Raw genomic sequence first — 27545 nt, forward strand, 5'->3', positions numbered from 1 at the left:
GTTAGAATACTGTAGTTAATGAATGAATGCATAATTGCATTAGTCATTTGGATGTAAGAACTTACTGTGTTTTGTTACGATGTCCTAATACTGTTATAGTAGTCTTTTGTTATGTTTAGTACAGTAATACAAGGCACATTCAGGCAAGGTGCTGCTGGAGATAGACTGAGTTGAGTCTTTATCCTCTCATCACCCATAGTCCTGTTCCCCACTGGCAGCTTTTAACTCTTTCTGGTCTTAATTTTCCTGATGTAAATCTCCATAACTCTAGATTTATGCTTCTATCCCTATTTTTCTTGATTTACCTTGGTACTAATTTTGATTCCATTTTACCTCAGAATTTCATTTTATTAGATTTCCTTCTTCCATTCTTTCTTAATTCTTACCAGTCTTCATTCTCTTAAATGAATGTAGTAAAATCTTTCCAGATTTTGCCTTCCTTTCTAGGTAGGGGGCCAGTTTGCACTTACAGCACACAAAATTAGTTCAGTGAGGAAGAGAAATGTAACATACCCTACATGTCACTAGACTACTTTCCTTTTAAGTAGGAAATGTATTTTCTCATCATCAAGTAAAAATAAAAGTGAAAATCAGAAAAGTGTCATCAGCTTTCACAGTATCATTGTCAACCTGATTACCTCCCACACTATTCCTAACACTTGAGGATTTTAGATATTTTTTACTAAATCACTTCCAAGTGTTAGTGAGGACAAGGATACCAGTTCTGTTTAGACATATCAACATTTGCCTTTATTTTTTGTGTTTCTTCCCTCTAAAACCAATTCATCCATCCATCCATCCATCTACTCATTCATTCATTCATTGTTATTTACTAACAATCCTAAGTACTGTCAATACAGAGGTGAATAAGGCATTTTCTGTTTTCTAGGCATTTGTCTAGAAAAAGAAAAAGCACAAACAAGTGTATCATGATGATAATAGTAAAAGCTATTGAGTACCTCTGAGCCAAACACTGCTAAGCTCTTCATATGATCTCAGTTCTCACAGTGTACCTAATGAATGTGGGTACTGTCATTATCCTCATTTTCTAGGTGAGAAAACTTGAATTTTAAAGAGAAATTAAGTAACCTCCCCAAGGTAACATAGTTAAAGTGGTAGAACAGCCATCCAATTCCAGGACTGCTTGACTCCAAAGCCTGTGATGCTTTTAACCACTAACATTGAACTCATACACCTGAAAAAGAATTAGCATCTAGAATTTTTAAAGACTCACATAAACCAACAAGAAAAAGACAAACCCAATAGAAAAATGGGTAAATGATACAAAAGAAGGAGCTTGAATAGCAGTAAACATGGCATTATTATTAGCCTCATGCACTAATGAGAGAAATGCAAATTGAAACAACAGCGAGGTGTTATTTCACACCCTCAGACTGGCAAAACTAAAAGAAGTCTGATGATTCCAAGTGCTAGTGATGATACGAAAAATAAGAGCCTGCCTATTCTGCTGGTTGGCACTATCTAATAAAGATAATACGTGAATATACTTCGTGTTGGTCAGGATAGGCGGCTGGACTATGCTGTAGTTTCTCATTAGCTTAACAACACAAAGGGTTATATACTGCTCACAGCTCAGTTGAATATGAGTTGAATGGCCTTCCTTCATCTTATAATGATGTCAAGTGAAACGTGGTGAACTCCGAGGTTGCTATCAAATGGAAAGAGGACTAAAGTGGTTGAAAGGATAGGCTTAAAAGTAGCTTGCATTACTTCTACCCACATTCCATTGGCCAGAGCTTAGTCACGTACTCTTTATCTAACTGCGAGAGAAACTGAAATACATAGTATTCCTATTTACCCAAGAAGAGGAAGCAATGTTGTTAAACACATAGCACTGTCTGCCTTATACTTAACCCAGCGATTTTACTTAGATATGCTCATACACTCGCATAAGGAGAAATGTACAAGATTGTGCGTCACAGTATTTTTTCTAATAGTGATGAATTTTCAAAAGTAGAGAGTGATGGAGTCATAAAATGGAATTCTATAGAGTGGTTTAAAAAATGGACTAGATTGTATGTATCAATAGGGATAAATCTCAAAAACTGTAATGTTGAAGGAAAAAATTTAGTAGAGTGGTATGTCCAGTATGAGTTGTTTACATAATATTTTAAATTATACAAACAATGCTGTGGAGGAGTAGTACAAAACCAGTCATGAGTGATAGTGGTTCCTTCTAGAGAGGGAAAAGGGAATGCGATAGGTGAGGGAGGGGCTCGAGGGGACTTCAGCATATCTGTAATGTTATCTAATGTTTTATTTCTTTGCAAGTGTGATATAATGTTAGGATTTGGTAAAACTGGAAAATGGGTACATTGCTGTTTATTATATTCGCCTCTGAATGTTTGAAGTATTTCATGAGAAAACCAAAAAACCAAACCAAACCCAGTGCCGTCAAGTCAATTCCAACTCATAGCGACCCTGTAAGCATGCAAAATTTAACACCTGGGAAGATGATTTCTAAACTATCTTTTAGATATAAATAGCTGAAATAAAGACTTATTTTTATAATACTGAGTAGGCATTTTTCCTTATAATTATTCTTCTTTTAAAGCAATCTTTATTCCTATTTCTTTAAATCTTTATTTAAAGAAGTCTTTTATCCCATCCAAGTAGTCACCATTTTATTTGCCATTGCTAAACATAAAAAAAAAAAAACAAAAACATAGGGTACTTAAATTGTTAAGTCGTTATGATTTACAAAAATGATCCGCTAATAGAATGAAACTTGAGTATTGCCATTTTTTTTATGACAGGTAATCATACTGTATGACTTGTAGTCAAGTATGAACATTTTATAATCTAACATTTTAAATTTTACATTTTTTTAGGTTGACTGCTTATTTATAAATTACAAAAATTTTACTAGTTTTCTAAGCTAATATTTATTTGATCTTTTTAGAGCTATTAGTGTTAAACAAATACATTTTCTAGGCAGTGTTGTAAAGAGAAATGGTGAGAAGTAAGTAGTAAATACTAGTCTAGGAGTCAGGAGCCCTGGACCGTATTTTGGTTATGCATTATCTTGACAAATGACTGGGCTAAGTCATTCAGCACCTGGTTACAACCGTAAAATAGGGGCAGTGTTGAGGACTAGGCTGGGGTGACCTACAAGTTCTTCTGTTAATATGTGTTGATGCTCAGTCAGAAAGCCTTGAGAAGATGTTAAAGATAAATCATGATTCTATCAGGTGAAGTTTTAACTTAGAGACTCCAGCTTAGATTTATTAACAGCATTAGAAGAACCATATAAATTATAAATATATTGTTATTGGGATTTTGTAGTGCAAAAAGTGAGTGCTCAGCTGTAGGAAGAAAATTTAATGTTTTTTTTTTTTCTTACAGACAAGCAATCATCTCCTCGGACCAAAATCTTTTCCATTAGACAGATTGTTAGCAATTTTATACAGTATCGTGGACAGTAGAGTTGCTCCAACTGCAAATATCTTTTCCCAGGTAAGCTTAATCATGGACTATTACCTGTTATCTTTGTGGGATTCTTCAGTTAGTATAGTTAGTGGAGTTTGAGGTGTTTTGATTTATTTGTCAGTGTATAATGAGTAATATTTTTGGTAAGTAATTTAATATTTCAAATACAGAATCTTTGGAGGTATTTCGGAATTTGCATATATTTACAAGTATAACTTGTTGGCAAAAGCAAGTTTATGTTTCTGGTTCTCTTTTTTCAGTAAAAGAATTTTAAAATTAAAAGATTATAATTGTCTTGCCGATTAAATAAACAAATGGCTTGATGACTAAATTGATGAATTATAAGGAAAGAAAATTAAAAATGTGTTCAGAAGAAAGTGCAATGTTCTGATTCCTCATATATGTACTTTGCAGTTTGACAATATGCAAAAACAAAAACCTGTTTTCCAGTATAATGGTTAAGTTCTCAAAAATTTCACTAGGTGGCAGCAGTAGTATAAAAAAAAATTTTTTTTTATAAGAATAGAAAATGTGAAATTTTTATTTTTAAGAAAGTAGTTTTTTTTTTAAGTTGACTTTTTATGAAAAACCTATTTATTAGAAACATAGTCACAGCGGGTTTTTTAAATGGTCCATAAAATAATAACTTAGCACTTGGTATGGAATGGATGAAAGAAAAAGTAGAATGACGTTGACTAGCATTTATTGAAAATCAAAGTCATGTCAGCTGTTACAGTGAACATTTTGTTTATGTATATGTTATTAGGTTGAGGAATAAATAAATGTAGCATTTATGTTTTAATTAATTCACTGTGAATCCTGCATGGATGTCAGATTTTGTAATACAGTGTGTGGTGATAACTTTGATCATTTAAAGAGGCCTTTGAGAAATAGATATGTTCTCAGTGTTCTTCATGCTGGAGTTAGGTAGGTTTTATATAAGTCAGCATCTGTAGAAAATCCTGTCGACGTTTATTGTGTTTTTGAAAAAAGGTAGTCCATCCACTATTTAGGCTACTTAAGCGATCTGCTCAAGGTCACACAGCAAATCAGTGGTAGCATCCAGATTTGAACCAAGGCTTTCCCAAGAGCAGGTTCAGGTTTAGTGGGATAGACAGAAACAATGGGAGGCCAGTGATTTAGGAAGATATGCTGGCTACTCTGAGACTTTTGCAGCAGATAAACAGTTCCACCAGTCTTTGTTTCCAATAATGACAATAATGTAATTAAGAAAAAATTTGGCTCAACTTTTAATAAAGTTAAGTTCTTTTCAATATTAACAATTGTATATGCTGATCTTTTTATTCTGTGTCTTTTCTCATTAACGAAATGGTAAATTTTATATATTTAAAACATTGCTATGACTGAATTTATATTCATTTTGTAACAAGTCACTCAATATGGTTCCCATTTAGGATAGAAATAGGTACGTGGGGGTAGATATGACTAGTTGACCTTTACTTTTGTGTGGTCAGTAAAGTATCCAGAAAAATCAAAAAAGCATTTGTACTGTGTTCAAGAACAAAGAGTGGCAATAATCTCATCCAAGAGAAGGATGTATCTTTTTTTTTTTTTTTTTTATCTTACGTGTCTTACATGTTTTTTTCTTCCCATTGGTTCCCAGTGACCTTCTATATTTTTCTCCTTTTATTCATCCATCAAAATTATGCTCTTGTCCAATTTCTGCTTAACTTATGCACACTTAATTTTTTAAGTGAAAAACCAATATGACTGCATTTGTATTGGAAGTGCCTACTTGATATGAACACTAGATGGCAATATTGTTGCATTTTAGCTTTAAGATTCGCTAAGAAAGCCAGCTTTTGTTTGTTAATAATGCATTAGAGAAAGCTGTTTGTTAACACCTTGGTTTACTTGAATAAAGTTGCCAGAAGATATTTGATGTTGTATATGTATGTATAGATAACTTTCATGAAAATGAAAATAAAGCCAGTAAGAAATTGTGTTGTATGAGTATTTTGCAGTTGAAAGTAAATTGTCTTTATTGGTTATAATGTATCTGTAAGAGATGATCATGTATTATTTTTATGTTCATTTAATCTACTTACCACTATTTTTAGGAATTTTTTTTATAGTAATGTGTTATTTTCGTAGCTCAATTTACCAATAATAAAAAAGTTACAGTGAAACCTGTGAGAGCCAGAACGCGAAAGGACTGCCTTGTTTTTCCAGGTCTCGCAAGTTTTCTGCCTTTGACAGAGTGTGTGGCCTTACCACTTTTCTATTGCTTGTTTTAGTGGAAAGTATTTGAGTTTTCCTTCTCGACAGGTTTTCACCTTACACAGGTTTTACTGTATTTAATTTTTTCCCACATATAAATGAACAATGTATGATATATACATTCAAAATTATCTTGAAGCAAAGGTTTATTTTCATTTAAATCTATTTAAAACTGTTCCATAATAAGGATATAAAAAATAGTAGCTTACTAAATCTTTAAAATTTGTTAAAATTCCAGTTAATAATAATAAAAAACCCAAACCTATTGCTGTCAAGTGACCCTATAGGATGGAGTAGAACTGTCCCGGTGGTTTCCAAGGCTGTAATCATTATGGAAAGTGACTGCCACATCTTTCTCCTGAGGAGCGGCTAGGGGGTTCCAACCCTGATCTTTTGGTTGGCGGCTGAGTGCTTAACCACTGCGCCACCAAGGGCCCTTAATAATATAATAATAGTATTATATTGTAGCAGTAGTCTGAGTTTCTTTATGCCTCTTTTGAATTTCTGATAAAATTCTACTCATTAACTTCTTAATCTACAGATAAGTAAAGTGAATACTACCACATTTTATGTTTTGTTATTGCCCAGATTTATTGAACTTAAATGTGGTTTAAAAATTTTTTTTAGACTTTTAAAATAACTTTAGTGTTACCCAGTTTTCACAGTTTTTCAGTCATTATCATGGGAAGATTATTTAATTCACATTCAAATAAAATAAATGCAGCCCACCTATATATGCCTGGACATAAAGAGTGACAAGGCATTAATTCTGGAGTTTTCACTCTCCTTTGTCCTCTCAGCTTGGGTAGAGTGAATAAACAGTACCATTTACATGCTCTTAATAGTTTATTGGTATTACCTTTAAATTTTTTACTTGATCAGATATGTTTTTGAATATAATTTATCATCTGTAAAAGAAATATTAGTGAATTCTCTTTTTTCCAGATTATATTAAAACCAAGCTATGCTTTTTTACCTCTTTTTTTTTTTTCCCTTGGAGAAAAATGATAATTTTTTGGAAATTTTTGAATCATCTATTTTATTCTTTTGCTATTTCTGTATCTTCTCCTACTCCTTCCCACCTACCTCCACCACAGTCTTGTAGGTAGGGGAAGGCAGTGGGAGTACAGTTTTTAAGACTGTTAGATATAGTGCTTATTTTTAACTATTAAACCATATCCTTTTATCTTTTCAGAAAGAATAAGATTGCTGAAGAGTTTTATTTCTAAAGTTATTGGTACAGGTTTTTAAAATGACTTTTAAAAGAGAAATTATCTTTAAAAAAAGTAGAGGCATTTAATAGCTATATATGGTTATAACATACTATCATTGATCTTATTTGAGCAATTTAGCATTTTAAAAATTATTTTTGAAAGCTGTTTACTATAATTCATTCTTTTGATGACATACTTTATGTCTTTAAGGTTTAAACTGGTAGCTAGGTCATTATTGTAAAAAACAATGTATTATAAATTAGTATCAAGAAATGGCTGAAAGAGAATGTTTCTGTGTATTGTATTGACAAGTTTTATTCTTCAGTAGTTAATGTCTAATTTCTCAGTGGTTCTATAGTTAGTTGTACATAATTTTAAATAAGAAAAACTTTAAAATGTTCTTAAAAGTTTATTTTCATTTTATGAAAGCATGTAAATGAGAAGCATTTTGGAGCAAAGTTTAATGTACAAATGTGTTTTTTTCCCCAAAAAATACATTTCCATTTATATTTTCTCTTCTTTTGAATTCACCTTGTAATACTATATATTGGGATGACTTATTTGTCGTCAGTTTTATTTTCTAGTTAAATATCAGCTTAATCTTTTCACATAAACTTTGCATTGATTGCAGTAACACTTAGAACGCCTTAAACTTCCTACTCATTTGGGTGTTGATTTATGAGCTACATAGGATACATTTGATTTAATTATTTTTATTTTTCCAAATGAATTTATCATCAGCCAGAAAGCAGGATGATAATTTATTTTATTTCTGAGAGTTTTTTGAAGTAAATACTTCATCCTAATTCACCATAGCTGTAGGAAAATGTTTTTTGCTATGTTAGGACAGCTAACATTTTATTCAACTAAAAACAGCTTTTTGGCATTTTTCTTCAAATACAGATATGTTAGAGTTTTATGTAATTTTCAGCTTTTTAAAGTAAAGAAGGGATTTTGTTAATATCACTTAATTTAAAAATTTTTTAAAATTAAAATATTTTAATCTTACCCGAATTCAACCAAATTTGGGTTCAGATTCAACCAGAGTCAGTATTTATCTTTTTCCCTAGTTGGAATTAAAAAAAATTTTTTTTTTCTGGAAAGGCGATTTAACAGATATTAACTAGTGCCAACTATGTTCCAGGCACTGTGTTAGATAATGACAGTATGAAGGTGAACAAAATGTACTTCCTACCATCGAGGACCTTATTCTAGTCTGTGGCTTGCCTTACTCTTCATTTTCTACTTGGTGCAGCTACCAGATTCTAGTTTACACTGTGGTTAGTGCTTTATTGTGTATTGACTGGGAGGACATATACATGTTGAAAGAACAAACACTCAAAGTAAATATGAGTATGTAAATATTTAGAGTAAATAAATAACAATAAAAATAACATTTTCACAGTAGTCCCTGATATTTGATAATTAAGGTATTTAATTATCTTCTACCAAGTGAGGGCAGACCTGTTGAATCATTTCTTACAATGTGCCTTGAACTTAGTGTTGTGCAGCAATGGTTGTGTGAACACCTGTGTCATAACTAAATGTTGTTGATGCCCAACTAAATTTAGTTATGACATCAATATCAATCTCAGCGAGGGTTTGAAACTTACGTTATAGACAAATATGCATTGTATTATACATGGCCTATTATAAACTAAGTGGCTTTTCTTAAAAATTTACATGGCTGTATTTCAAATACTTTATAATTAAAAGTTATACTCACTATATCACTCAGGTATTTTATACTACTTCTGTAGTTTTTTTTAACCAAAAGCACTTTCACCAGATAAACTGATGTAGTAAAGATTTTACTTAAGATTATAAAACCTCTTAACCTTAAATCAATTTCATATTGTATAACATTATGGTTGTTTGATTTGTATTTCTACAAAAAGTAATTAATGTTCAAGTGCTAGTCATACCATTAGAAATCATAGTTGATGAAATACTATCTAATGCATACGTTGATTAGGTGAGAAGTTGAGTCTTGTAAACAGAAAGTGTCAGCATAAAATCTAGCTATAAGGTATTCATGTAAAGTGATTTGATTCTGAGAATTATCTTTATAGAGATTAAACTTGGTGAACAACAGGGACAGTTTTTCTGAAAAGCCAATCCCTTGATACTAGATTAGAAAATGTAAAAGGCAGTTCCTCTGCAGTTTCTCTGTGCCTCATTTTGCGTGTACTACCTGTATTCCAACGTCTCTACAAATACCAAAGTGAGAAACTTGATGCTACTAAGGTAGATGAGGTAAGTCACAGGAAATATCTTGAATGCTAACATTTTCCAGTAATCTGTTTTCTCCTTAACCAGATTGGGATTGTGAGGCATGCCTTTCCCAAGACAGTAAAGGAGCCTCATTTAACGCCCACTTCACTGATGAAAAAAAAAAAAAATCATAGATCAACTTTACTCTTTTTCCAACGTGAAGCATCCCAAAAAAAAATTTTTTTTTTTTTTCCCCCCACTGATGACTAGGTCAGCGGGGGTGCTGTTTGACAGGGACATGCCCTCCTCTGGGGGCTAAGAGCGTCGCCACCATAATGCTCAGTCTCCACTGGTGCAGCAAATATAGATCCTCAAATCTCGTACTACACCTGGTCTGGGTAGACTGCTATTCTGCCATCAGATTGCTCTTGCAGTAGGTGCCTATTTCAGGAGATTTAAAAAAAAAAAAAAAAACTGTTTTGGGATGCTTCACGTTGGAAAAAGAGTAAAGTTGATCTATGATTTTCATTGTTCCACAATTGTTGTAAGAGATACTTGGAGTACTAATACTAAGCATTACCACGGTTAATAAAAAGCACAGTATCTTTTCTGTTTGGTGCGAAAACATTGTTTTTCTTTCCATTTTTAAAAGAACAGTGTTTACCCCCATTTTTTTCTTGTCTTCCCTGATTTTGGTGTTAAAATTCCTTAGTGTTACTACTTTGCTCTTGCGAATTTGTCAGCCCAGCGGTATGCATTTTTACTGAACTCTAAAAAAATGGAACTATATAGCTCAAGGGTGACAAATAAAATACTGCCTAAGGGATAAAAAAAAAAAATGCCTAAATTATGCTGCCAGGTTTTATTTGAAGTAATACATTGTATCTTTCTCAAAGGCTCGTCTTGCTTCCAAGAAATATACCAAATGTATATCCTTTATTTGTATGTTTTTTGGGGGGAAATGTATTCAAGACCAGTAAATTTTATTTGACTTTTCATATTTTTTGCTGAAAGCCCCAAAAAAGTTTGCATTGATGTGTGCTTTCGAGTGCATGTTTATTGAAGAGGCTCCATATTATTAATATAAACCAAAAAACCAAACCTGTTGCTGTTGAGTCCATTCCGACTCTTAGTGACCCTATAGGACAGAGTAGAACTGCCCCATAGGGTTTCCAAGGAGCACCTGGTGGATTCGAACTGCCGACCTTTTTGGTTTGCAGCCGTGGCACTTAACCACTGTACCACCAGGGTTTCTAATTATTAATATAGTGAATATAATATAGGCAGATACATTAGATAGAGCTTTAGATTATTGTAATGAGAAAAAGAATTTTAATAACAATAGGTTAGAAGACAAATAATTTGGAAAAATCTACATTACGGAAATGTGTGCTACGTTTTTAAATATTTCTTTAGAAGGATGATTAAAAGAAGTGTTGATGCTTAACGGACTTTCAAATGAGAAATAATCTCCATTCCTTTTAGCCTACAACTAATTGGAGTCCTTTAGAGGAAATTGGCTTCACTTGCACATACCCAGACACTAATTCAGTAGCTGGTGCTGTAGAAAAGTCCTTGTCCTTTCTCTTAGATGAGAACCTGATGGCTCTTTCACCTTTGAGCACTCTGAGTGGCGGAAGAGAGTTGATTCTTACAATAGAAAGTAGTTATGCCTTTAAATCAGAAATTCTCAAGAAAGGGAACTGAGTTTACCTCACACAGTCTTATCACTCCCCTGGCTTCAAATGCTGTGTATGTTCTGATAACTTTTGAATTCTGTATTTGTAGCCTTTATTGTGCCTCTGACTTAGGACCCAAATTGCCACTGAAAAAATCACACTCAAATGTTCTATATACATCACACACTGTTATATTAAAAAGCGAATTATTTTCCTAAACCTTTTCCTTGGTTATCAGCCTTCCCTAGATTTCAAAGCTATTTATTCATTAATTTAGTCATTCGTTGTTATGTGCTTGCAAAACAAAGATAATACAGTTTCTAGTTTTTAGTTTAGCTAAATGGAGACATTATCTCTGAACCCTCTTTTTTACTCCCATTTAGTTGGTCAGCAAGTCCAGTGTATTTTGCCTTCTCTAAACTTGCCTCTTAAACTTACTCCTTTCTTTCAATCCCATCGCTGTTGCCTTAGATCCATAGCTTCACTATTTCTTAGCCTACTGCACCAGCTTCCTAACTGGTCTCCCTGCCACCAGGCTCCTTCTAGTTCATCTTCCTTACAGTCATCAGCATAATCTTAAAAATAAATTTTGTCTTATTCTTTTGTTTACACTTTTTTAATGAGCTACATTATCTGCAGAACCACATCTACATTCCGTAGTATTTCTTGCAGCATGCTTCATAGTTGGCCCCATTTCCTTTATTCATCTAATATACCAGTCAGACTAAGCTGCTTCCTTTACGAAAACACGCATTTTTACTGTTTTTATGGGTGCCATACCTTTTGAGCTCTCTCTTATGCTTCATAGCCAACTCCCAAATGCTGCTTTTCATTAAATCCACGCTTGACCTCCCTGCATTAGTCATTCTCCTCTGTAATCAGAGAATTGTGTTTAAACATACCTCTAACATACTACTCATATTATTGTATGTTTCTCTCCCTGTGACCCTGAACTCCTTGAGAACATAGACCTTGTCTTTTCATTTTCGTATCTCTTGCACAGTGCGCTGAACAAAGAATTCACTCAGTGAGTGAATGACCTTCCATTCTCCTAAGCATGCAGCTGTAGTTTTCCTGGTCACTGAAGGTTTGCAGTCATTTGTGTGTTAAGAGGCACTGTCTTTAGTTACTCTCTTGTGTAAGCATAAACATACATGCTGCTTTTTTGTTTATCAGAGCATATTTGAAGAATAAAAATCCACCCTCCCCCCTTTTTTTAGAAATAAAAATTCATGATGATTTTCTGTTGAGCTGCTTTGGCAGTATTTGTCTTTCTCTTCCATGGGCTGCACTAACCACCTCTACCTTGTATGTGCACAGATGTCATTTGAACTCTCTTACGTGCCGCATGCTCACGAGCTACCGCAATCCTCAGGTCAGCTCAAACGCGCCGCGTGTTGGGTTGTGTGGACCCATACGTTAGCATCACGTGTTGTTTTATTTAAACAATTTACTATGTTTCAGACTTTAAAGCTCCTCTAGGAGGAGCGGGAAAGGGTTAGGCACAAATCAATTAACTTATATACCAACCTATGAAAATATAATGAGCATGTTAAAAAATAATTACAGTTGTAAATTGATTTCCTTTTGTTGGCAGAAAGAACATAATTTATTAGCCCAGGAACAGGTTCACACAGTTTTTATATCAAGCATTTCCAGCTGAAGCTTGTTAGGGACTGCCTCTCAGATTAAGAAAAAAAAAACCCTCACTGTGGTACATGAACTGCTATTGTTAAGACATAAATAATTAGCTCATCCCCTACATAGACGAGAACAAAGGACATAATAGTACACAGACCAAAGATTAACTAAGCAAGTATTGCACAACTCCATTTAAAAATGTAAATCTAAAAATATTCTACCTATAAGGAGGCTTTCCTTTTTAGTTTTTTTTTTTTGTGAATGTCTTAGTCATGATACCTGAACTAGTCACAGGAGGAAAATATACTTTGGTTTTTGAATCAAGTAAATTGATTATTGTAACCCAAAGTAGAATAAAATACCTTAATCAGTGTCAATATGCTGCCGATATATGAAAGCTAGGGAAATGCTGTTCCCTTTCATAGCAAAATGCTTCAGATTTTTAGGGTTTTTGTTTATTTATTTTTAAAATGACTAAAAACCAGAACTTTTATTTTGAAACAAAACAGTGGAAACATATGACTCAAAACCTAGAGGTAAGGTCACTGACTTTTGGCACGGTATTTTTTTGTGCTTTGTCTTGTATTTTTTAGCATGAAATGTAGATCCTGAAAAAGATAATGTAGATCCTTTGAAAAAGAAAATCCACTCCTTTGGCTACTTTTCATTCATCTCAATTTTATTCATTCGAATTTGATTTTGACACATGTATTAAGAAAAGTGGCTGTGGAAAACAGTACATATTCCCTAAAAATCTGAAAATTACTGGCAAAAGAAAATACCTGCATAGATAAGAGAAACTAAGAGTAGGAGTAATAATCATTTTCCCACAAAGTTTTAAATTTACTTAGATTGTTAAAATGGCATTTCTTGGAAGAAATTTTAGTGTTTCAGGAGAGAACTTTTGTTACCTTTACATTCAAGAATTTGAATGTTTATTCTAACTTTTAGTTTACTTAACTATTACATATATTGTATAATTTGTAGTACTTAACTTGTGGGTGGGTTGTGAGGAGTAAAGAAATTAAAGTGCCTAGCACAACATCTGCCCTAGAGGCTAGACTCAATAAATGTTTCAATCCCTGTACCACTAATTACCCATGGACACTAATATCAATTTGTTCCTATAGCTCTTCCCCTCTCCCCCCTCCAAATTTTGTTCTTCTGCTAGATCCTGAGGGAGGGACCGTATGCCACATTACGTATCAGTCATTCTCAGGAATTTTGAAGGATAGTAGAAGAAAAGATAAATGTGTGGTTTGTTCAGTATGGGAGGCCTTTAATATAATAGTATTCAGTATTTAATAATATTAATATTATATATTAATATAACATAATATGTATTATATTAATATAATAGTATTAATACTGCCTTGGCAAACCACCTTCTAATATTTACTAGCCCTGAAAATGAAGTATTTGGCCAACCATTTTAATACATTAAATATTCTTAAAATTAAGTGCTTAATTTAGAACTTGTTACAACTCTAAAATGTTTTCTAGTAAATCTTTAGTATATGGTGTATTCTTTTTTCATTGGGATTTACGGATTAAATAACTTGAAACATGAGCTAAAGTGCCTCAACCTATTTTTTTGGGGTGACTGAGTAGGGACTAATAATGCCAGTCATCCTTTTTTGATGTCTGTTTTCTCATCTGTAAAACGAAGTGGTACTCATTGATCTCCAAGGTTTCCAGTCCTTATGGGCTAGCTCAGAATTTAATTTAAAAATTTTTTTATCCATAAATCTTAGGTGGTTTTTATAGCCCAAAGACAAACAAGCAAAACTTTTATCGTTAAAAGAAGAAATAAAAAAATAGAATTTGGGAAAATGTGGGACACTCAGGTAAGAATTTTTATATTAACAGCTTTGCTATAATTCTCCTGTGCTATAGATTGGTAACAATTTATCCTAGCCACAGGTCTGTGGCAACTCATGAGAACCGTTATGGGTTCACAGCATGTAATCAGCAGCTAGAAAACATCCTTGAGGCTGAACCACAGTCAACTAATCATCAGCTTTAAGTAAGAAAACTCTGTAATCTATGAAGTTTTAAAAACTCGTATAGCTTCACCCTAGTGGCATATCAATGTTGAAATAATTAACATTCTTTTTGTACTTAAAGCCATCTTTTTTACCAAGTAGTTTCTTTAATCAAGAGTCATCAAACATTTGTTTCTACTATATTTTTGCAACTTCATATGTGCTTTAACATTGTAAGATAAAATTATTCCAGCAATTTATAAGTTTTTCCCCAAAGCCCTGTATATTTTTGTGTACTTTATCAGTGTATTTATTTTTTAATTAAACTTTTTATTTTGAGATATTTGTAGATTCATGTGCAATTTTAATGAAAATATGTGCTCTCTGTTCCTATGTGCTCTTTACCCAGTTTCCCACAATGCATCTTTCAAAACTGCAGGACACTGTCACAACCAGGAAAACTGACATTGATACAACCCACTGATCTTAATCCAGATTTCACATTTTACATGTGTTAATTTTTGACTGTATCAGTGTGTATTTAGTTATATTAAATTTTATTACATGTGTTGGGTCCAGGGCTTTGAGCCACTTCTTCCTGGTTTGGTCATGGCCAAGGAGGTGAAACTGGAACAGATCTGAATTTTTAAAAAATTTGGGTGAACTAGGATAACTGGAAAATTATGGGTTGGAGCTTTGCTAGAAAACTAATCTCTCTTTCAGAAAACTAGGGCAGCATAAGTGTTGTATAGCAACCAAATCTCTTGCCCGCAGGATTTTCAGCAGAGTCAGAAACAGCAGCGCCCCACTGAACAATGGCTATGGACTGTGCAGCTTTGAATGTGTGTAGCTCTCTGTGGTCTTGCCAGTAATTTAATCTTATGCATCAGGCTCCTGAATGGACTCACTACGCCTCTTCTGAGTCTCTCGTTCCAGGGCTTCAACCTGTAATTTTTCTCATTCTGGTTATTCCATATCACCCAAATCGTAAAAATTCAGGTCTCTTCTAGTTTCGCTTCCTCAGCCATGACTGAACTGGTTTGAAGTCCTCGCAGGGTCATGAATTCACCACCATAGACAATAGATCAGTTCCATCATTATTAGGATTTTTCCTGCTGCCCTTTTTAATCACACCCAGCCCTTGGCAACCGCTAATCTGTTCTCCATCTCTGTAATTTTGTCATTTCAGGAATTTGCATAAATGACATCATACAGTATGTAACCTTTTGTAATTAGCTTTTTTTTTCACTCAGGAACATTTAAAGTTGGGCAAGGATGTAAGTAATTTTCTGCGATTCCATTTGTCTTTGTTCTGTATTTAGATTGGGTCATCGTGAGTTTCATGATACGCAATTAGAAATAAAAATTAGATAATTTAAGTGTTGGATAATAAATAGGAAAGTAAATATTCTTATATTTATGCATGTATAGAAATAATTTTTCCAAAGTTTCACACATATATTTCTCATTTAGTACAGGTATAAATTATATGTTTAAGATTTGAAATATAACCCCCAGAATTAATCTTTGTACTTGACTCTTTTTCAGGTTACCTCTAGCAATATTTAATAAACTGGGATCATGTTTTAAGTTGTTAGTACATTTGTTCACTGCTTTACATAATAGGTGTTCTCCTGAACTGAGGTATTTGTATGTTGTTTTTGAGTCATTTTCGATGGTAAGGCCAAGCAGTAATAAAGGACCTTTTGAATTCATATTTTTTAAAGTGAAAAATCATACCCTGATTTAATTGTTTTCTTTAGGTTTAGGTAGCCTGTGTATCGTCTTTATATATTATCAGTATCACCAGTTGCTGTCAAGTTGATTCCGACTTAGGACCCCATGCGTGCCAGAGTAGGACTGTGCTCTGTAGGTTTTTCAGTGGCTGATTTTTTGGAAGTAGATCACCAGGCCTTTCTTCTGAGGCATTTCTTGGTGGACCTGAATCTTGAACTTCCAATTTTTCAGGTAGCAGCTGAATGCATTAACCAATTGCAGTATCCAAGGACTCTTTTTTTTATGTTAGCTTTTTCTAAAATAGGACCCCCCCAACCCCCCCAAAAAAATTTTGAGAAGCAAAGATGTCACCTTGAAGACTGCGGTGCACCTGACCCAAGCCATGGTATTTTCAGTTGCATCATATGCATGTGAAAGGTGGACAATGAATAAGGAAGATCAAAGAACTGACGCCTTTGAATTGTGGTGTTGGCGAGGAATATTGAATCTACCAAGAACTGCCAAAAGAATGAACAAATCTGTCTTGGAAGAAGTACAACCAGAATGCTCCTTAGAAGCAAGGATGGCGAGACTGCGTTTTACATACTTTGGACATGTTGTCAGGAGGGATCAGTCCCTGGAGAAGGACATCATGCTTGGCAGGGTATAGGGTTAGCGGAAAAAAGGAAGACCCTCAGCCAGGTGGATTGATACAGTGGCTGCAGCAATGAGCTCAAGCATAACAACGATTGTAAGGATGGTACAGGACAGGGCAATGTTTCATTCTGTTGTGCATAGGGTCTCCATCAGTCAGAACTGCCTCGACAGCACCTAACAACAACAAAATAATTGAGCAGTCATCTTGTTAATACCTTAGAAATGCCTTTTGCCTGCTAAAACTTGAAGTAATACTGTATCCTTGCAAAATTATATGATTAATTTATCCATGGAATACCGGTAGAACTGAAAGTGACTTGAAGGACTATCTGGTCCAACTCACTTCCTTTGGACATGTGTTGTAACTAACTAATGTAGTAGAAGTAATAAAACTGCAGGATACCTGAAACATTCTTGAAATTCTAACTTAACTTGGTTAAACACAGTTTTTTATTTCTGTGTGGAAGATTTGTGAGAAAAGAGTAATTTCTCATACAGTTTGGGTTAATGAATCTAATTAAATATGTAAGACTATTTGAATCATGGAAAAGTAAAAGTTATAAGAAATAAGGAAATGCCAGTGGCAAAGTAAAAGGTAATTAATGTTTTGTTCTATAGTAAAATAAAAGGAACAATTGAAGAGACCCAACTCTAATAATAAAGGCAGATTTAATGTGTGATTTTTCTAACCTACGTTAGTAAATGAATCCATTATAGAAAGTAGAAAGTTGGAATTAACGAAGGCATTTTGTCACAGGAGACTGTGTTAACCCTTTTCTGCCTATCCTCCATTCATTAAAATTTTAGGCCCACTTTCTCACTATCGATTTCTGCTTGTTTCCAAACTCGGAAGGATACAGAGTTTGTATTATCTTGACTTTCAGCAATACTACTCTAACCCTCAAAGGCCCCATTATCCCGTCCTGTTGTGTCTCATCCCTTTGTATTAAAGGTCTTAGTCAACTAATCTTGTGAAAGGTATGAACCCATAGCCTACATTTTATCAATTTTTAAGCAGACCTTTCTTTTTAAGTTTATTTTGTCTGATGTTAGCATACATTCACCACTTTTCTTTTTAGTTACTGTTTGCTTGATGTATCTCATTCTATCCTTTAACTTTTGTTGTGGTGTTAGTTGCTGTTTAGTCAATTTTCGACTCGTAGCAACTCCATGTGACAGAGTAGAACTGGCTATAGGGTTTTCTAGGCTGAAGTCTTACAGAAGCAGATCACCAGATTTTTCTCCTGCATTGCCGCTGGGTGTATTCTAACTGCCAAGGTTTTGGTTAGCAGCCGAACACTTAACTGCTGCACTGCCAGGGCTCCTTTAACTTTTAACCTTCCATTATTCTTCTACAGGCAGTCCCTGAATTACGAACAAATTCTGTTCCTAAGCCTGTCTTAGGTCAAATTTGTACGTAACAGTTAGGTATGGTTCGTTAACAGTTAGGTATGGTTCATATCTAATGTTAGTCAAATGTTTGTCTTATAACGTGTACCTTTCTATGCATAAAAATATTAAAGAAGCATTTCCAGATGCACCAAAACACCTTCAACATAATAACATAGTAATGATAATGTTTTGATGCACGTCACAAGGTAGCAGCCGTTTGTTATTACAAACCATTATGTGTACCTCGAGTTTTTAATATGCTTTACAGAGGTTGATTCATAACTATGGGTTGTATGTAAGTCGGACGTTCGTATCCCAGGGACTGCCTGTATTTTAGATACATCAATTCTAAACAGTGTGTAGTTGGAATTCCAGTCTGTCAATCTCTGTCTTTTGATTGACGCTTTTATCTATCTTACTGTTAATATAATTACTAATGTAATTTGATTTATATCTTATGCCTTCTGTTTGGATTACCTGATTTTGTTTCTTTTTCTTGCATGAATTATTTTTATAATTCATTATCCCCTTCTACTAGTGCGGAAGTAGATACACTTGTTTGTTCTCAGTGGTTACTTTAAGAATTATAACATTCATACTTATCAAAGTCAAAATGTAGTACAAATACTTTCTCCCAGACACCAGAAGGCCTTCAGAACATTTTGACTTCATTTTTTCCTTTCCCAATTTATTTCTTACTGGTATTGTGCTCTTTAATCCTATTTTTAAGCCCATAATACGTTATTGTTACCTATACAGACAAATTCATTTAGATTTACCATAATTTTTACATTTCAGACCTCTACCTGAAATCACTTTTCTTTCACCTGGAGATACATTTTGAGAATTCCCTTTAGTAGGTGAAGGTCTGTGGTAGCAAACTTCTGATTGTTCTGAGTTTAGAAATATGTTTATTTCATCTTCAATCTTAAAATATATTTTTTTTCTGGGTGTAAAATTCTGAATTGACAGTTCTACTTTCTTCAGTATATTGAAGATACCATTCCACTATTTTATGGCTTCTGTTGGTGGTGGTGTGAAGTCAGCTGTCAGCCAAATTACTGCTCCTTTGAAGGTAACCTGTTTTTCTTCTGGCTTCTTGTAAGAGTTCCTCTTTGTCTTTGCAGTTTCGATGTGATGTATCTAGGTGTGAATTTCTTCTGAGTTCTACTTCTTGGAATTTCTTTGGCTTTAATTCCATGGATTGGTGTCTTTCATCTCCTCTAATAAGTTTTTATCCATTATCTCTTCAGATAATACGTCTGCCTCATTCTCTCTTCTTCTAGAATTTTGATTAGAAATATGATAGATCTTCTCACTTTGGCTTCTGTCCTTTTTTACCTTTTTCGTATACTCTTCCTTATCTCTTTAGTCTACATTCTGGTAATTTCTTCAGAACTATCCTCCAGTTCCCTATTTTCCTCCTGCGTCTTAATGGTGCATACATACTTCAAGCACACACAACATATTTCTAAGTTAATGGGAAAAGGGCCCTTTGTGTTATCGCTAGGGGCACCTTGCCAGGTTTATCCTCTTGAATACTACCTTTATGACCGCTTCTCATATTATCCCCATTCTTTTAACACTTTCTGTTTTCAGGCAAGACTATATTACAACTTATTAGATACGAGTTCTCTTACCTGTCATCACAATATAGTCATGCTTTATAAAAGTTTTGGAATTGGAGTTAGGAGATCTACATACAAGTCAAATGGGTTTCTGTAACCATCCAGTCATCACTTTGGGCAAGTCACTGAACATCTCAGTTTCCACACTGGTTAAATTAATCATTTGGATCTAGCAATTCTCTAATTCAGGAGTCAGCAAACTTTTTCAGTAAAGTTCCTGATAGTTAACATCTTACGCTTAGCAGGCCAAGAGCCAAAATGGAGGATATTATGTAGGTACTTGTATAAGGGAGAGAACTCTTGTCTTGTTCCACCCCTTTTGCCTGGGGTGGGTTGTTCCGGATGGTGGGCACACTTTGTGCTCAGTTACCATCAGCTGGAGAAGTTCTTAGGACAGGGTGACTGGCCCAGGAGGGAGCTAGAAGAAAGACTTCTAAAATAGCTTGGAACCAAAGAAGAATTCAAAAGGAAATGACAAAATGGAATGTATAATTACTTCCAAGGCATTAAGGAAGAAATAGAATGAGAAAATATCATTCAATTCTATAAAAGGTGAGAAAGGAATGGGAAAGACACATAGAAAAGGAGAGAAATAGAAAAGTCAACATAATGGTTAGAAATAAAATTTTAGAAAACCAGTAATAAAAGCAAATGGAGTAAATGGTCTAACTGAAAGATAAAGGTTGTCAGACTGGCTATAAAAACAAAATCCCATTATATGTTCATTACACGAGAACTGTCTAAAGTTAAGAAAACATGAAACTTGAAAGTAAAGTGATGGAAAGCAACATATAAGGAAAAAGGTACTGCACCTAAAATAATGCTTGTATACTTCTTGATATCAGAAAAAGGTAAAGACATTGCTAGAGAAGAAAAGAATCGTATAGTAATGAAAAATTTCATTTCACCAGCAAAATATAGTGATTTTAAGCCTGTATGCATTTAATAACATAGCTTCAAAAGTATAAAACAAAAACAATTACAGGGAGAAAAAGACAGACTCCATATCATAGTGGGAGAATTTTGATACCTGGCTTAGTTTTAATAGATAATAAATGGTATGTGTAAGATTCAAACAACACAATTAACAAGCTCGATGTAATAGACATACATTACAGACTGCACAGCAGCTGCAAAATACATACTTTCAACACAGAGAATGTTCATAAATATTTCAAGGCATAACTTAATTTGTGATACTGAATTAAAAATGAAAAGTCTTAGCCTTTTGAATACAGTTTTATATTTTGATGTAGTAATACAAAATGCTTTATTTAGTTGAAATGATGCTTCATATTTACTAAATATAATCTTTTCTCTATACAAAATACTTTGGTATCTATCATCTGTCACCCTTTAATTTGCTAATAAAGTAATGACAGCTGACTGAATACTGCATGACAGTTTTCTCTTTAAAACTATAATGGGAAATGTAGTGGGAGCCTGTGTAGGTTAGTAAGATGAGCCCAGATTCCAGATTTGAATTCTTGCTAAGCTGCCTACTAGCTCTGAGATTTGGAGAAAGTTGCCTAACGTCTCTAAGGCTCATCTACAAAATGAGCGTGATGATAATGTCTACCTTGTAGGGTCATGAGGAATAAATGATGTGTATAGAACACTTGGTATAAAGTAAAATTGCTACTGCTATTGTTGTTATCCATGGAATGTTTACTGAGTATCTGCAAAGTATTAGCCCCAAATTAAGTGAGCAGTTTTAATTTCTAAGGCATATGGTTAGGTTAAGCATTATAGATACTGTTATTTAAAACTGTTATTCTTTATATTGCCACAGAGTAGTTACCGGTCACCAAGTCTACAAGTCTTTGTGCCATTGGTGGCCTCTTTTTCAAGTTGGTCTCTAGGAGATGAGAATAAGAAATTGGGAGAAGAGACTAGCCTAGGCTGCTCAAAGAATTTCAGCTCTTGGTTAAGCTTTCTTTCTTGGTTGTCAGAGAGCTTAATACTTTGGTTGGCCTTATGAATGTGAGGTTTTGACCTGTCAAAATACCCTTTTGTCAGTATTTGTCAGTATTAATCCTTCTGGTGTTTTGCTAACTACCTGATCAGTATTCAGTTTTAAAGCAAGGCTAAAGTTCAGATCTGAGGGATATATTTCTTATCTCTCATCCAACCAGATACCCAAGACTGAAAAAAGCCCAGCTCCATATTTTAATTGTGTAATTCCCAAAGGAGTATTCATGTTCTGAGGTATTTAGATAGAAACTCCATGAAATGCTATGTAGAGAAGGAATGTGCTTTATTTGTAGTTTTTAAAGGTTATCACTGTCAAAGTCATTAATGAAGCAAAGCTGTCTCTAGTGGACTCTTTAAAGACTGAGTTTTAGTTTGATTAACTAGGACTTTAAACATCTGTACAAATTTGTATATGCATATTTCAAAGTGGTCATATTTTTTGCTGACCCTTTTGTGGTTTCAGTTATATATCTTTCTCAGGGGAACTGCAAAATGTTTCAGAAACAAGGACATCATGTAATCTCATTGAAACAATTTCTCATTAGAAACGCTTTCTCATTTTCAGATTACCTCCCTAGTGACCCTTCAGCTATTAACCCTGGTTGGCCATGATGATCAGCTTGATGGACCGAAATACAAATGCACAGTGTCTCTAGACTTCATCAGAGCTATTGCAAGGTAAGAGTAGAATAACTGTTAATGTAAAATGTCTTGAATCATTGTAAATTATATGCTAAATATAGAAATCAATGTTCTTCCTAATGTAGTGTCATTAGTCTTTTAAAGGAAAAAGATTATTTAAGTGCCAAGAATGAGTAAGATCCACTGTGGAATAAACCCTCTCATCAAATTTAGAAATGACACAAAATTGGGAAGAATAGCTAATATGTTAGATCACAAAAACCAAGATTCTAAAAGATCTTAATAGACTGGAATGATGGTCCCATAATAGCAGTGGGATTTAGCAGGGCCAAAGAAATCACATGTACTAAAACAGGTTGGGAGAGACCTAGTTTAAGTCCTAAGGATTTTAACTGACTACAAGTTTTACAAGTCCTGATTGAGGTAACACCGATGGAAATATAGCATCTAGTTTAAGGGATGTTACATTCTGCTGTCTGTTGCTGTAGGCAGATCAAACCTGATGTGCTGTGCTGTCTTTGGAGGGGCATTGGCAACTGGTGTCTGCTGAGGGGGACACAGAGAGTGGTAGAACTAGGAAGCATGCCATATCCCTGAGGGATGGGGAGGTGAAAGAAAAGCCTTAGTAAGGACATGTTATTTCAGGGACTGACATGTTCAAAATGAATTAAACTTATTCTGAAAAATTCTCTAGTGTTAGAAGTTCTAGAGAGGAAAGTATGTTTGTCGAAATGAAAGCTGTCTAAAATATGTAAGGGGTTTCCTCATAAAGAGGTATACTTACTGTACAATAAGTACATTCATAAATGTTCAAGCTGTCTATGTGAATCAATGACTTCATCTCATGGTCGCAGCTAGATGACGACCTGTCAGGACTATAGCAGAAGAGGTAATGTGTGTAGACTGAAAAGTCGAACAAGACAGCCCATGTGACTGACTGCCCAACCTTTCTGAATACGAAGATTCCATTTTAACATTCTTTTCTCTTAAAATTAATCATGAAAGTATTTACATACTTTTCAAAATTCATAATACACAGGCATGAAATATTATTTAGCCTAAAACAGCTTTTGATGGGGATATGAATTTGTAAATTGCCTCTAATAAATTTTATCGCTTCCTGAGGTTCTAAAGTCCACAGGCTGCCAGCCTCTACCCTGAAGTTTCTTTTGAGTTAAAATTTCTGTGATATTTATGATGCTGGCAGTTGCCCCGTTTTGGTGATGTGTAGACTCTTAAACACGAGATGAAGATTATAAAATAAGTCATTGTGATAAAACCAGGCAAATTTTTACACAGAGGAAATTGGGCAGAAACTTTTTTTTAATGTTACGAGTATGCTTATAAAGCAACACCTTGCCCGTTGCCACCGAGTTGATTCTGACTCGTAGTGACCCTGCAGGACAGAGTAGGACTGCCCCGTAGTGTTTCCAGGGAGCGGCTGGTGGACTCGAACTCCTGACCTTTTGGTTAGCAGCCATAGCTCTTAACCACTGCTCTACCAAGGCTCCATCATAAAGCAGTAGGTATTCTTTTTCTAAACAGTGATACAGAAATTTATATCTAAGAGGCTCCATGAAAGGTATAACTTTTTAAAATTGTGCTTTAGGTGAAAGTTTACAGAACAAACTAGTTTCTCATCAAATAGTATACACGTTGTTCTATGACGTAGGATAACAACCCAATGACATGTCAACACTCTCCCTTCTCAACCCTGGATTCCCTATTACCAGCTTTCCTGTTTCCTCTTACCTTCCAGTCCCTGCCCCAGGGCTAATAAGCCCCTTTAGTCTTGTTTTGTTCCATGGTCCTGTTCAATCTTTGGCCGAAGGGTGAACCTCAGGAGTGACCTCATTACTGAGCTGAAAGGTGTCTGAGTTCCATACTTTCAGTGTTTCTCCAGTCTCTGGCAGGCCAGCAAGTCTGGTCTTTCTTTCTGAGTTAGAATCTTGTTCTACATTTTTCTCCAGTAAAGGCGTAACTTTGGAATGATGCGTATTTATTTTAGAGATTTTGCCGTTACTCTGAAGGTATTGGGTTATGTCCCAACATAACCATTCTTTTACAGTACAGATGTTAATGAATGCCTAATACAGTGATACAGTGAAACAAACTGAATTTGGTGTTACTTAATCCACAGCATCATGGTGATATTAAATCCTTGGGAAAAAAAAGTGCACTTTCCATTTACTGGAAACCCTGGTGGCATAGTAGTTAAGTGCCACAGCTACTAACCAAAAGATTGGCAGTTCGAATCCACCAGGTGCTCCTTGGAATCTCTATGGGGCAGTTCTACTTTGTCCTATAGGGTCGCTATGAGTTGGAATCGACTCGATGGCACTGGGATTTTTGGTTCCATCTCAGAAGGGAGCAGGAACCATAGACCTAGAATTTTGCTGGAAGAACTTGGGAACTTTGTCACTTGCTCTCTTACTTTTCTTGGATAATATAAGCATTCCCTTCCACTTCCTGCACCTGTCCTCTTCCACTCTCTCATCCCCATAATGTTTTGTACTTCTTATCTGCTGACTTAACCTTCTGTTCTTTTTCTCCCTCTTGTATCCTTCCATCTTCTCCCAATATTCTTCCTCATTGCTTTAACTAAAACCTGGTTCTTCCGTAGGGATATTATCTCCTCTGGAGTCATCAAACCCATTCCTGCCGGGTTGGGAACTTATTTTAGTGCTGTCTGTCCTGGTTGCCATTTCCTGACTGGTCTCTCTCCCCATAACTTCTTATAAAAACTTGGGCGTCTTTCTTTACAATCTGCCTCTATTTCCCTATTATTATGACTAATTATCTTCTACCAGCATCCTAGCCATTCTACCTCATTTATTGAAGAATAGAGTATCTGGTTCACAGGCTTCCTTTCCACCTATATTCTTGACTCTGTTCAAACCATAGATCCCTACATCTTTGTTCACGCTCAGCATTCACTCTGTTTCACAAAACAAAATTGAAAACATCAGTTGAGAAGTCCTTCAACTACCTACATTGGTTCCCATCTTCTTTTTGTTTCCTTTTTTCAGTGTTGTATGGATGGGCAGGTAGGAGGTAGGCTCCCTCTTCCTATTCAAGGTGTGTTTTTCCACCTGTGGTCTGAATTTCGCCTCCTCTGGGTTTTCCCAGAACCTGTTTAGTCTTCAGGTTATTTGTCCTCTCAGTGGCACATAATACTGTTGACCACTCTCTTCCTTAAACCATCTTCTCTTAGAGCCAGGGGCAGATTATCCAATAGGCAAAGTAAGCACAGTGCTTACCTTGCTTGCCAGATCATCTGTAATGAACAATTTTACATTTTTTCACCACATCAAACATTCTGCTTCTATGTATGGCTGGCATCAGTCCCTTTCCCAACCCCACAGCACCTTCCTACAGAATCAAAGTCTCTTTTCAAATTTATAAACAGGGGTGGATTACCCAGTAAGCAAGGTAAGCATGGGCTTACTTACGCCTGCTTACTGCTGTGTAGTGCATAATTTCACATTTGATGTGTTGAAAAACAGGTGAAATTGTACACTACAGATCAGTAAGTAAGCAGAAGTAAGCCTATGCGTACCCTTTTTATTGGGTAATTCGTTCCTAGTCATTCTTGAAACCTCTCTCCTATGCTTCCAGTATCCAATCATTAGTTTTGTTGAGCCTACCAAGCCCCTCCTACTTATCTCAGATTCATTCACTTTTTATCATTTGTACTGTACCAACCCACCATCATCACCTTCTAGTAACATCCCAACTGGTCTTCTATCTACTCTTGTCCCTTATAATTTATTGTGTATACTATAGCCAGAAAGATCTTACAAAATTTATTAAAAATTTAACGTTACCTTCCTGCTTAAAAGTCTTCAGTAGCTTCCCATAACTCTTGGGATAGAAAAACAAAATCCTTGATAACCTACAAGGCCCAAATGGTCAGGCCTCTGACTTTGTGCCTAGCCACATCTGGCACACACCACTTCTCCTCTCAGTATTTGCAGCTTAACCACACCATCTTTTTTTTTACTTTTTCATATTTACTGTCCTGCTTCCTACATTTGCATATGCAGCACTTTGCAATTCTACCTCTCCTTCATCTAGCTAACCTAACTGAGGTATAAGCTTTGGATTTCAGTTTAAATATCTCTTTCTCAAAGAAGCTTTCTCAAACGTACCACAGCCACCATCACACAGATACACAACTAATTAGAGTTCGTCTTTCTAGAATATAATTTCATGAAGCTCAAAGCACAGACTATGTCTGTGTCAATCACGGCCTTATTCTCGAGGTCTACCACAATATCTTAAACTTCCAAAACCAAACTAAACCCGTTGGCTGTTGAGCCTATTCCAACTTAAAGTGACCCTCTAGGACAGAGTAAAACTGCCCCATAGGGTTTCCAAGGAGTGGCTGGTGGATCCGAACTGCCAGCCTTTTGGTTAGCAGTCAGGGTCTTAACCAGTGCGCCACGTTAAACGTAGTGTGTGCTAAATAAATAAATATTTACGATAGGCATGTTTTCCCATAGTGATAAGCAGTATAACTTCAGATGAAAAGGGATCCATTGTGGGTTCGTTTTCTGGGGCAGCAGGAAGAAGAGAACTAAGGGGACTTAGTCTCATTCCAGATCTCAGCTTGGTGGAGAAAGGAAGTCACATATATAGTTACCAAAGAAGTGGTGGTATGTGTAATTCCACACACCTGTGGCAGAGATAAAAAGATTAGATCACAGGACACAACTAAAATGTCCAATAAGGGAATAAATCAATAATTTATTGTAAATTCTCATGAAGAAACAGTATGCAGTTATAGAAAGCCATACTTTTGACGGGTAAAAACACAATGCTTCTATATGATCTTTAGAGGAAAAAACAGTTATATATTTAAAATTGTATATCAAGAAAACTAGGAAAACAGAAGGATAGTTCATAATTGTCAAATGCTGCCAAGAAGTCAAACAAGGTCCATGTGAGATTTAATGATAAATCAGTCATTTGTAACTTTTTTCAGTGGTTTGGTGGGGTAGAAGTCAAATTATAGTGACTTTAATTGCAATTTATGAGAATTTATGAGGAAATAGATGCAGCAAGTAGATATAATGCCTTTTATTCATTCAGCATTTGTTGCGTTGCCCA

The 27545-nt window shown here is 35.0% G+C and overlaps 1 protein-coding gene across 4 annotated transcripts in view; it reads left to right on the forward strand.

The window, feature by feature from the left end:
* ORC5 (origin recognition complex subunit 5) overlaps nt 1-27545 on the forward strand; it is a 123524-nt gene that overhangs the window by 46815 nt on the left and 49164 nt on the right. For all 4 annotated transcript variants that reach the window (XM_049893102.1, XM_049893099.1, XM_049893101.1 and 1 more), the window contains exons 12-13: nt 3367-3477; nt 22357-22469. In XM_049893102.1, the coding sequence (XP_049749059.1) occupies nt 3367-3477; nt 22357-22469 (224 nt within the window). The remainder of the gene's footprint in view (nt 1-3366; nt 3478-22356; nt 22470-27545) is intronic.

This window comes from Elephas maximus, chromosome 8 (assembly GCF_024166365.1).
Source record: "Elephas maximus indicus isolate mEleMax1 chromosome 8, mEleMax1 primary haplotype, whole genome shotgun sequence".
Lineage (NCBI taxonomy): Eukaryota > Metazoa > Chordata > Mammalia > Proboscidea > Elephantidae > Elephas > Elephas maximus.